Genomic DNA, 13,149 nt, shown 5'->3' on the forward strand with positions numbered 1-13,149 from the left:
TTATGCGCATGCGCCGGGCACTGTTCAGAGCAGCGCTTCAGAGCGCTGCTCTCTTACACCTCAGAAGGGGTTAATACTAGTGCGGCGCTGAAGATGAGACGGAGGCCGATGCCCATAGGATTGTATTGGGCATGCGCCGGATCTTGTAAAGTCGGGGTCAGTAGTAGCCGCCCAGCGAAGTGAATATTGATGAGCTTGGCGGCGCTTCAAACGGCAGTTGGGGCGAGGCTGGCTGGGCGCAAGTGGAGATGAAACGCCGCCCCTTGGGCAGAATGAAGACGATTCAACCAGGTTATAAAACTTCAGTTTAGTTTATTTATAAGGTGGACAGGGGGTATACTTATATGCTTTTAATACACTTTAGAAGACCTGTACTGTCATATATACCTAAATATGCTTATTGGGCCTGTCAGTGTCCCTTTAAAATTGTTGACTGTTTCCCTAGGATATTATCTTACGCTGATAAAGGGTATGCGCTTTTTTGTCACCTGACTTATTCCCATTGTGTACACACTACATAAGCAAAGTGCAGCAGAAAAGAGCTGCCAGTCCTCACCTGAACTCACACTGGTAAAAGATGACTGATTCTAAGCAAACAGGTAAAAATGATCATCAAATATTGATGGATCTGAGGCATTCAACTACCAAAACTTCAGCTGAAGACTTGCTGATGAATTACAATGGGGTTCTGTATCCAAGTGTTCTTTGCAGTGTGGAGATGTTTCAAGCAGTGGACACTTTTGAAGCCAGAGAAGATGATTTATTGATCGCGACCTATCCCAAAAATGGTAAGTGGTAGAATAGTTGTGATACTAGGAATTTGTTTCCAGCTAAAGAGCATTTTCTGATAATAACCTGTTATTGTGTGATAAGCACATGTAAGCATAAGGCCTCATGCACACGACCGTTGTTGTGTTCCGTGTCCTTTGTTCCGTTTTCCGTGATTTTCTGCGGACCCATTGACTTTCAATGGGTCCGTTGAAAACTCGACTAATGCACAGTTTGTCATCCGCGTCCGTGATCCGTGGTTCCAGTCCGTCAAAAAAATATAACCTGTCCTCTTTTTTTCACGGAAAACGGTTCGCGGACCCATTTAAGTCAATGGGACAGTGAAAAAACGCGGAGGCACACAAGATTGTCACCCGTGTCCGTGCGTCCGTGTCCGTTTTTTACATATCATTTGCATGGCAAACTTGACTTAGACTTTTTTTTACTTTCCTTCATGTCTGGTGATCCTCCAAAAATAAAGGAAGACACACGGAAATAAAAACGGAAACGGATCACGGAACAACGTAACTCCATTTTACGGAACACAACAACGGTCGTGTGCATGAGGCCTAAGTGTTATATTTACAGTAATGCCACACATATGCACTGCTCAAAAAAATAAAGGGAACACTTAAACAACACAATGTAACTCCAAGTCAATCACACTTCTGTGAAATCAAACTGTCCACTTAGGAAGCAACACTGAGTGACAATCAATTTCACATGCTGTTGTGCAAATGGGATAGACAACAGGTGGAAATTATAGGCAATTAGCAAGACACCCCCAATAAAGGAGTGGTTCTGCAGGTGGTGACCACAGACCACTTCGCAGTTCCTATGCTTCCTGGCTGATGTTTTGGTCACTTTTGAATGCTGCCGGTGCTTTCACTCTAGTGGTAGCATGAGACTGAGTCTACAACCCACACAAGTGGCTCAGGTAGTGCAGCTTATCCAGGATGGCACATCAATGCGAGCTGTGGCAAGAAGGTTTGCTGTGTCTGTCAGCGTAGTGTCCAGAGCATGGAGGCGCTACCAGGAGACAGGCCAGTACATCAGGAGACGCGGAGGAGGCCGTAGGAGGGCAACAACCCAGCAGCAGGACCGCTACCTCCGCCTTTGTGCAAGGAGGAACAGGAGGAGCACTGCCAGAGCTCTGAAAAATGACCTCCAGCAGGCCACAAATATGCATGTGTCTGCTCAAACGGTCAGAAACAGACTCCATGAGGGTGATATGAGGGCCCGACGTCCACAGGTGGGGGTTGTGCTTACAGCCCAACACCGTGCAGGACGTTTGGCATTTGCCAGGGAACACCAAGATTGGCAAATTCGCCACTGACGCCCTGTGCTCTTCACAGATGAAAGCAGGTTCACACTGAGCACATGTAACAGACGTGACAATGTCTGGAGACGCCGTGGAGAACGTTCTGCTGCCTGCAACAGCCTCCAGCATGACCGGTTTGGCATTGGGTCAGTAATGGTGTGGGGTGGCATTTCTTTGGAGGGCCGCACAGCCCTCCATGTGCTCGCCAGAGGTAGCCTGACTACCATTAGGTACCGAGATGAGATACTCAGACCCCTTGTGAGACCATATGCTGGTGCGGTTGGCCCTGGGTTCCTCCTAATGCAAGACAATGCTAGACCTCATGTGGCTGGAGTGTGTCAGCAGTTCCTGCAAGACGAAGGCATTGATGCTATGGACTTGCCCGTCCGTTCCCCAGACCTGAATCCAATTGAGCACATCTGGGACATCATGTCTCGCTCTATCCACCAACGTCACATTGCACCACATACTGTCCAGGAGTTGGCAGATGCTTTAGTCCAGGTCTGGGAGGAGATCCCTCAGGAGACCGTCCGCCACCTCATCAGGAGCATGCACAGGCGTTGTAGGGAGGTCATACAGGCAAGTGGAGGCCACACACACTACTGAGCCTCATTTTGACTTGTTTTAAGGACATTACATCAAAGTTGGATCAGCCTGTAGTGTGTTTTTCCACTTTAATTTTGAGTGTGACTCCAAATCCAGACCTCCATGGGTTAAAAAATTTGATTTCCATTTTTTTATTTTTGTGTGATTTTGTTGTCAGCACATTCAACTATGTAAAGAACAAAGAATTTCAGAAGAATATTTAATTAACTCAGATCTAGGATGTGTTATTTTTGTGTTCCCTTTATTTTTCTGAGCAGTGTATAAAGTCATTCACTGAGTTATAGTACACTAGCAGAATGGCCTGGCTTCGCACAGGTACATTTCGACTAATTAATTTAATGTTTGTGTGTATGGTTAAGAGATATCCACATGGGGGACCATAACAGTGACCTCCAAAGTGCCTTGCCCCTCCACAGAGGCCCACCCCTTTAACAGTGACATTTACAGTGGTCCGCCCCTTAACCACCTCCGGACCGCCTAACGCAGATTCGCGTTCCGGAGGTGGCAGCCCTGCGCTCAGCGACGCATATACGCGTCATCTCGCGTGAGCCGAGATTTCCTGTGAACGCGCGCACACGGGCGCGCGCTCACAGGAACGGAAGGTGAGAGAGTGGATCTCCAGCCTGCCAGCGGCGATCGTTTGCTGGCAGGCTGGAGATGTGATTTTTTTAACCCCTAACAGGTATATTAGACGCTGTTTTGATAACAGCGTCTAATATACCTGCTACCTGGTCCTCTGGTGGTCCCCTTTGTTTGGATCGAACCACCAGAGGACACAGGCAGCTCAGTAATATGTTGCACCAAGCACCACTACACTACACCCCCCCTGTCACTTATTAACCCCTTATTCACCCTTGATCACCCTTGATCACCCCTGATCACCCCATATAGACTCCCTGATCACCCCCTGTCATTGATTACCCCCCTGTCATTGATCACCCCCCTGTAAAGCTCCATTCAGATGTCCGCATGATTTTTACGGATCCACTGATAGATGGATCGGATCCGCAAAACGCATACGGACGTCTGAATGGAGCCTTACAGGGGCGTGATCAATGACTGTGGTGATCACCCCATAAAGACTCCCTGATCACCCCCCTGTCATTGATTACCCCCCTGTCATTGATCACCCCCCTGTAAAGCTCCATTCAGATGTCCGCATGATTTTTACGGATCCACTGATAGATGGATCGGATCCGCAAAACGCATACGGACGTCTGAATGGAGCCTTACAGGGGCGTGATCAATGACTGTGGTGATCACCCCATATAGACTCCCTGATCACCCCCCTGTCATTGATCACCCCCCTGTAAAGCTCCATTCAGATGTCCACATGATTTTTACGGATCCACTGATAGATGGATCGGATCCGCAAAACGCATACTGACGTCTGAATGGAGCCTTACAGGGGCGTGATCAATGACTGTGGTGATCACCCCATATAGACTCCCTGATCACCCCCCTGTCATTGATCACCCCCCCCTGTCATTGATCACCCCCCCTGTCAGGCTGCATTCAGATGTCCGTATGATTTTTACGGATCCACGGATACATGGATCGGATCCGCAAAACACATACGGACATCTGAATGGAGCCTTTTAGGGGGGTGATCAATGACAGGGGGGTGATCACCCCATATAGACTCCCTGATCACCCCCCTGTCATTGATCACCCCCCTGTCATTGATCACCCCCCTGTCATTGATCACCCCTCTGTAAGGCTCCATTCAGACATTTTTCTTTGGCCCAAGTTAGCGGAAATTATTATTTTTTTCTTACAAAGTCTCATATTCCACTAACTTGTGTCAAAAAATTAAATCTCACATGAACTCACCATACCCCTCACGGAATCCAAATGCGTAAAATTTTTTTGACATTTATATTCCAGACTTCTTCTCACGCTTTAGGGCCCCTAGAATGCCAGGGCAGTATAAATACCCCACATGTGACCCCATTTCGGAAAGAAGACACCCCCAGGTATTCCGTGAGGGGCATATTGAGTCCATGAAAGATTGAAATTTTTGTCCCAAGTTAGCGGAAAGGGAGACTTTGTGAGAAAAAAATAAATAAAATCAATTTCCGCTAACTTGTGCCAAAAAAAAAAAAATTCTATGAACTCGCGATGCCCCTCATTGAATACCTTGGGGTGTCTTCTTTCCAAAATGGGGTCACATGTGGGGTATTTATACTGCCCTGGCATTTTAGGGGCCCTAAAGCGTGAGAAGAAGTCTGGGATCCAAATGTCTAAAAATGCCCTCATAAAAGGAATGTGGGCCCCTTTGCGCATCTAGGCTGCAAAAAAGTGTCACACATCTGGTATCGCCGTACTCAGGAGAAGTTGGGCAATGTGTTTTGGGGTGTCATTTTACATATACCCATGCTGGGTGAGATAAATATCTTGGTCAAATGCCAACTTTGTATAAAAAAATGGGAAAAGTTGTCTTTTGCCGAGATATTTCTCTCACCCAGCATGAGTATATGTAAAAAGACACCCAAAAACACATTGCCCAACTTCTCCTGAATACGGCGATACCACATGTGTGACACTTTTTTGCAGCCTAGGTGGGCAAAGGGGCCTACATTCCAAAGAGCACCTTTAGGATTTCACAGGTCATTTACCTACTTACCACACATTAGGGCCCCTGGAAAATGCCAGGGCAGTATAACTACCCCACAAGTGACCCCATTTTGGAAAGAAGACACCCCAAGGTATTCCGTGAGGGGCATGGCGAGTTCCTAGAATTTTATATTTTTTGTCACAAGTTAGCGGAAAATGATGATTTTTTTTTTTTTTCCTTACAAAGTCTCATATTCCACTAACTTGTGACAAAAAATAAAAACTTCCATGAACTCACTATGCCCATCACGAAATACCTGGGGGTGTCTTCTTTCCAAAATGGGGTCACTTGTGGGGTAGTTATACTGCCCTGGCATTCTAGGGCCCCAAATGTGTGGTAAGAAGTTTGAAATCAAAATGTGTAAAAAATGACCGGTGAAATCCGAAAGGTGCTCTTTGGAATATGGGCCCCTTTGCCCACCTAGGCTGCAAAAAAGTGTCACACATGTGGTATTTCCGTACTCAGGAGAAGTTGGGGAATGTGTTTTAGGGTGTCATTTTACATATACCCATGCTGGGTGAGAGAAATATCTTGGTAAAAGACAACTTTTCCCATTTTTTTATTCAAAGTTGGCATTTGACCAAGATATTTATCTCACCCAGCATGGGTATATGTAAAATGACACCCCAAAACACATTCCCCAACTTCTCATGAGTACGGCGATACCACATGTGTGCCACTTTTTTGCAGCCTAGGTGGGCAAAGGGGCCCACATTCCAAAGAGCACCTTTCGGATTTCACCGGTCATTTTTTACACATTTTGATTTCAAACTACTTACCACACATTTGGGCCCCTAGAATGCCAGGGCAGTATAACTACCCCACAAGTGACCCCATTTTGGAAAGAAGACACCCCAAGGTATTCGCTGATGGGCATAGTGAGTTCATAGAAGTTTTTATTTTTTGTCACAAGTTAGTGGAATATGAGACTTTGTAAGAAAAAAAAATCAAAAAAAATAAATCATCATTTTCCACTAACTTGTGACAAAAAATAAAAAGTTCTAGGAACTCACTATGCCCATCAGCGAATACCTTAGGGTGTCTACTTTCCGAAATGGGGTCATTTGTGGGGTGTTTGTACTGTCTGGGCATTGTAGAACCTCAGGAAACATGACAGGTGCTCAGAAAGTCAGAGCTGCTTCAAAAAGCGGAAATTCACATTTTTGTACCATAGTTTGTAAACGCTATAACTTTTACCCAAACCATTTTTTTTTTACCCAAACATTTTTTTTTTATCAAAGACATGTAGAACAATAAATTTAGAGCAAAATTTATATATGGATGTTGTTTTTTTTGCAAAATTTTACAACTGAAAGTGAAAAATGTCATTTTTTTGCAAAAAAATCGTTAAATTTCGATTAATAACAAAAAAAGTAAAAATGTCAGCAGCAATGAAATACCACCAAATGAAAGCTCTATTAGTGAGAAGAAAAGGAGGTAAAATTCATTTGGGTGGTAAGTTGCATGACTGAGCAATAAACGGTGAAAGTAGTGTAGGTCAGAAGTGTAAAAAGTGGCCTGGTCTTTCAGGGTGTTTAAGCTATGGGGGCTAAGGTGGTTAATGCAGCGACCAGGCCGCAGGGGCCTACGTGAGTGTAGGTGGCAGGATGGATGCAGTAGTCGTACTCACGGTTTACCGAAGCTCCCTGGGCCAGCGTGCAGTGTTCTCCTTCAGGTCACGCTCTGATTCTGGAGTTCTCCTTCCTGATGACGGTTGAGGTGCCCTTGATGTTGCTGTTTTAAGGTGAGAGGCAGGGTCCCAGTTGTAGTGACACCAGCACCTTGTGGTGCAAATGTAGTGCAGTTTAATGATGAGACTGGTGTTGGTATAACAAATCCACAGTACTTTACTGAAGCAGGTGATCCACACAAGCACTATCCACATGAAATGCAGTCTTTACAGTTGAATCAAGTAGTTCCCAAAGGTTGTATATGGAGGCTAGCTTCTCTCTCTCTCTCAATCAGACTGGTCAATCTCTACTTTTCCCAGCCTAAAGGGATGCACTTTCTCTATCATCAGATATATTTCCTCAGTATCCTCAGAGGAATACAGTCTTTGAACAGGGGGCCATCCTGTCCTTGGTTATGGTGGGCAGCTTTAGCTTACAGTGTTTCCACTACATGCAGAGGAGGCTATAACTAGATTAGTGGCGATTACCTTCTTGCCAAATTCTGCAATCCCATTCTGTTGGCTACATTTTCTGTAGATCTTTCCCCTTCTGAGGGCTTGTACATAACTTTCTTGTGGGCCGTAAGGGAATGCTCCTTGCTTCTCTGATATGTCCCCCATAACTGTGACCTTCAGAGTGCTCTGCCCCCTTAACAGTGGCCTCCACTGCACCCTGCCTCCTTAACTGTGACCTTCACATCGCCCGATCCCATCACAGTAAACCCCACAATGGCCATCCCTTTAACAGTGACCTCCAAAGTTCCCCAACCACTTAACAGTGATCACTCACTGTTACTTCCAAAGTAAGTCTGTCCCCTTAACAGTGACATCCACAGAGGCCCAACCCTTTACCCTTTGACATTCACAGTGGTCCACCCCTTAAGTGACCTTTACAGTGCCCCACGTCCTTAACAATGACCTCCACAGCACTCCGACCCTTAACTATGACCTCCACAGCGCCTGCCAGCTTAACAGTGACCTCCACAGCAGCTGACCCCCTTAACAGTGACCTCAATAATAGTAACCTCCACAGCACTCTGACCCTTAAAATATGACTTCCACATAGGGTTTCCACCCGGCTGGTAACTGACAGGTCAAGCCGGTAATTTAGTGCCCTTGCCAGTGCCGGTAATTTTTTTCTACCAGCAATAATAATTGCCGGTATTTTCCTACATGGACTGTTACTAATAAGCGTTTCCATTGTGGAGCTCTCATTAGTGTATCCTATAACTCTCCCACTTGTGTTAAGAAAAAAAAACTCACCTCATCCATTTTATCATGTTGCTGTGAGCACTCACTGCTGACTGGTAGCTCAGGACATGACGCCGGTATGGGTTATCCCGCTCACTTCAGGACCTCCCCTCCCACTTCCACCATTCCCCAGAATAACGACAACTACGCCAGGTTCGATTGAATTGGCCACAGCAGCCGTTTTATTAAATACATATTTAAACTTTCCTTGAAAATGTAATAACCAACCCATATGCCACAGCATATGCCAACAACCCCCAACATATGTATAACATATATGAACATACTAACGACGAGGGAGGTCCTCGAAGCCCCAAATGAATTATTATTAAAACCTTACTCCGCAGGGTACTCCATCTTTTTGCCCCCAGCCGATGAGCGCCAGCTCGGCGGCACCACTGATGGACCTACAAACCCTGCCCCGAAAATACCAACCATGGGAGTCCAGCCCCAACCATACAGTAGAGCCCTCCCATCCTCCAGAACCTGTTATTCCACCAGCTCCGAGGACCTCCCGCCGCCTTGACTGCCGTGGCAGAAACTTTTCTCCCTCGTAAGCTGTGACCTGAAAACAAAACAACCTGTCCCACATACCATTCCAAGTTACCAACTAGAAAAAATGGGGAGGGTGGGTGGAAGCTGCCTATCGAAATTACCCCCTGCCTGCTTCTATCCCTTCTTAAAATGGCTACCTCTTCTTCTCCTGCCACCCTATTTAGGGGCCCCCTTTTACTCCACCCAGGGCCGGATTAAGAGCATCATGGGCCTGGTGCAGAAGATTTTAATGGGCCTTTTTATAGAAAATGAAAACGCAAAGCAGAGCAACTTTTTATAGCACAAATAAAGTGTGAATTTACGCAAAATTACACATGTGAAAATACGCATGCATAAAGTTTGAAGTGTGAACGGGTCTGCGTAATCCCATTCAAGTCTATTGGACTAAAGTTCATGCGTAATTTTGAAGCAGATTTACGCACCGGTTTGCGTGTGAAAAATCTGCTGTGTGAACTTAGCCTAAGTGTACATCTCTGGCCACAGTTTAAATATACAGCCATCTATATAGATGGCTGTATTATGTATAGCCACCCCCCAAGGAGTTAACTAGTGCTGCTGGATATGTCATTCAGGAGCATGAAAAAGCTATTCACGTCTAGCTTTTCTATGCTCCTGAATGGCATATGTGTTTATAAAAGCTAATCTATTATAAGCAGATATGCCATTGAGGAGCTTGGAAAAGATAGGTAGGCAAGAAATAGTCACCTAGCTTTTCCATGCTCCTGAATGGCATATCTGCTTATATGCATACATGTTTATAATAGCCAAGCTATTATATGCAGACCTGCCATTCAGGAGCATGGAGAAGCTAGGTGAGAAACAGTCACCTAGCTTTTCCATGCTCCTGAATGGCAGATCTGCCTTTAGGCATATCTGTTTGTAATAGCTGAACTATTATAAGCAGATATATCATTCAGGAGCATTGAAGAGCTAGGTGACAATTTCTCACCTAACTTTTCCATGCTATGCTCCTGAATGGCAAATCTGCCTTTAGGCATATCTGTTTATAATACCTGATCTATTATAAGCAGATATACCACTCAGGAGCATTGAAGAGCTAGGTGACTATTTCTCACTTAGCTTTTCCATGCTCCTGAATGGCATATCTGTTTATAATAGATCAGGCTTGTTAGGCCTAATTTACTTTAATTTAATTTACTCGCCTAACGTGTGTCCCTGACACATGATTTCAGTGGCCAGCTTGAATTAAGTCTTACCGGTACCGGGAGAATGAAGAAGATAGACCACATGAACACATGTCTATTTCCAATCCATTCTGGTTTATTCACAGCTGGCAAACAGTTTTAATAGAGGGGGTTGAGCTTCCTTTACATCCAATCATATGTTAGCATTAGTATTTGACCAATAGTATGGTCACACATAAGCTCTGCATTAACATCATAGCTGACTCATAGTAACAGCATTTGACCAATCAGGTATATACACATAAGCTAGCAGACACTTGAGCCAGATGTCCTTTTATGGCTAGAAGGCTGTTCATACTTTCAACATGTATGGATTTCCTGAAACAGTTTAAGGAAGTGTCTCACATTCCATAGGGGGAAGGGAGGTTTTGTAGTGCACTAACCAAATGTAATACACGTGGCTAAATGAGACAAAATGGAGTCACATATATCCCATCAAATCCCCTCTTAGAACCTTATATATATATATACTATATGGTTCTTTCTCTGCTCTTCCTTGGTTTGCTTATAAGCCTTTAGGTATTCCATGTACCCTTCAGGAGTATAATCCTCAGGCTTTGTTGAGGTTGGGTTTACCTCTTCTACCTCTACCGGAGTATAGAGGGATGTTGAGTGTACCCCTCTTTCGGCCACCTTTTTTGACATATGGTAAGAAAGGAGGGCACACACTGTAGACAACAGCAGAGACCCACTATTGCAGCGACCACGGCGAGTACCACTCCTAAAACATATCTTATTTGACCAAAGTCAGGTATTCAGCCAAAAAGCCAGTCCCACCAACCTTGGTCAACATCCTGTTTTATATGTTTTCTCATCTCCTCTAATTGGCCTATTTTATCTTTTATTCCACGGGAGTGATCTAATAAATTGAAACAGCACATCCCTGCGAACGCTGAGCATCCTATACCATGCTGGAGCAATAAATAGTCAATAGTTGCCCTATTCTGCAAGATAGCCTTTTCATACGATTGTATATCCAGCAGCATATCTTGCAGAACTGCACTAGTGACATTTATCTGTTTTATCATAAAACAGGCAAGTTTTGATATTGTCCTGTGGTTATATATGGCCAACCCTGGTACTCCTATCAAAGATACCCCTAAACTCATATATTCTGATCTAGAGAGGAGATTCACATTATAATCACAATTTTCTGGTAACTGTAGGGAAGTGTCTCTCGTGTGTCGTATCTGCATTGCTGGGAATAGTGGTATCATTGCTAATGTCAACCTAGCTATTGTACAGGGTCCCTCTGTAATATTGGCCGGTATGTATGTGTAACTAGTATTCCCACAGGCCAATACCCATCCTGCTGGTAGAGGTACATGTTTGTCTAGGGATGGTAATGTTTTAGTAATATTACATTGCATATTCTTTCCTGATATTATCTTTTTACAACTACCTAAATCTCTATCACAAATATTTGGCTTAATCTTATTCTGCATTTTTGCTTGTATGCAGGGAGGCAATAGTGTCTCATCACAGGTGAAGTTATAACATATTTCTGCTGCTGTGACAAGACCTGTAATTACTTCTATCATATTACTCTGCAGATTCTCATATGTAGGACAGTCATAACAAGCATGATAAGGATTTACATATCCATATTTAACATCATGATCCTCCAAGTCTGTGTCGTTCCATTGGGAACGTAGGAGCTCCGTCCATACGTCTAGTGGGGTGGGGACTGCTACCAGACATGTCTCCAAAATGTTAGATGCCGATAAAGTGGTTTGGAGACAAAAGTCAGTTAAGTTCAGAGTTTTGGCCAGGTACAGCCATAAGTTCTCCTTTGTCTTGCATAGACTGTCTTCCCCTCTGCATTCTGTTTCCAGGTATATCTGTCTGTTCCACAGCCATGGGACAGTAAGTAGGAGACACAAAATTACAATTATTAAGGCACTACATCTCAGCCATCTCGAGGAATTTCCCGACTGCGTCATCTTGTTGGGGGTCAAGGCTGTCTGCCTCCGTTAGTACCCCTTCTGTATCTTCTTCGAGGTCAAGGCTGTCTGCCTCCGTTAGTACCTCTGGGCCTCGTTGGAGGTCAGGGCTGTCTGCCCCCGTTAGTACCTCTCTTTTCTTCACCAACTAAATCCTTGTGGCGTGGATCCACGTGGGCGATTGTTCAGTGAGGACCGCTGTTCTGGTGATCACGACTACCTCGGTGGGTTGTCCGTAGGTGAAACTTCCTGGTTCCTTTCCCTTCTTTAAGATCTTGATCATCACCTGGTCGCCTATCCGGAATGGACGGGTTGATTCCTGTGAAAGAGAAGGAGACTTACAAGCCACTTTTTCTTCAGTTTTACTGAGGACTTTGATCAGATTAGTACTTCTCTCTGATCAGGTCCAAGTCCCCTTCCTTCACCACCAGGGGGCGTCTTGCCCATGGTGTGGGGAAAGGCCTACCCATGAGTATCTCAATGCTGTTTATGTCCTACTCTGTGGAATGTCCTACTCTGTGGAAATGTGCTACTTAAGATAGAAGCACTGTGTTGGGGAATGCATAACTTCCCCTCTTCGCAGACTAATCCTATCTCAGGATTTTTCTGCAATACTGGATAACACCAGTCTTGCTGTTCCTGTTCAGTGGCATACCACTGAAGATCAGTAAGCATGTGCAACATCTCAGGGGTTGGAGATGCCAAACATGGCATCTCCCAATGGTTATACAAACCTGTGAGGTTGCTTTTGGCAACTCATTTCGCCATCTTAACTGCCAGCGCATTGCCCTGTGAGACATGATCCTTACCATCTGCTGCCGTAAATCCTCTCCTCTGCCAGATCATACCATGGTCCCACACTACCCCATGTGTGTACCTACTCTCAGTATGAATGGTGACAGGTCTATCAGCATGTAGAATACATGTCCTAGTGAGTGCAATAAGCTCAGCTGCCTGCTGTGTTGAGTGCGGATGTCCTTGAGTAGGCCTACAACATCATGAGTGGTGTGCAAAATGGTGTAATGTCACATTGTGAAAGAATTTGCCGACTCTACCATCATAGCACAGGCTGCAAGAGAACGCAGACATGCCGGCATCCCCTGGACAGAGGTGGGCATTACCTTTGAGAAAAACACACAAGGACGCAACTTGCCTCCGTTTTCTTGTGTCAGTACACCCGCCATGGTTTTACAATTTTGGCGTGCAAACATGTG

The 13,149-nt window shown here is 44.9% G+C and overlaps 1 protein-coding gene across 1 annotated transcript in view; it reads left to right on the forward strand.

Moving 5' to 3' along the window:
- The first annotated feature begins 577 nt into the window (after positions 1-577).
- Positions 578-13,149, forward strand: part of LOC120999277 (sulfotransferase 6B1-like) — a 94,271-nt gene continuing 81,699 nt past the window's right edge. The window contains exon 1 of the mRNA XM_040430148.1: positions 578-788. Within this exon, the coding sequence (XP_040286082.1) occupies positions 578-788 (211 nt within the window). The remainder of the gene's footprint in view (positions 789-13,149) is intronic.

This window comes from Bufo bufo, chromosome 4 (assembly GCF_905171765.1).
Source record: "Bufo bufo chromosome 4, aBufBuf1.1, whole genome shotgun sequence".
In the NCBI taxonomy this organism is placed as follows: Eukaryota; Metazoa; Chordata; class Amphibia; order Anura; family Bufonidae; genus Bufo; species Bufo bufo.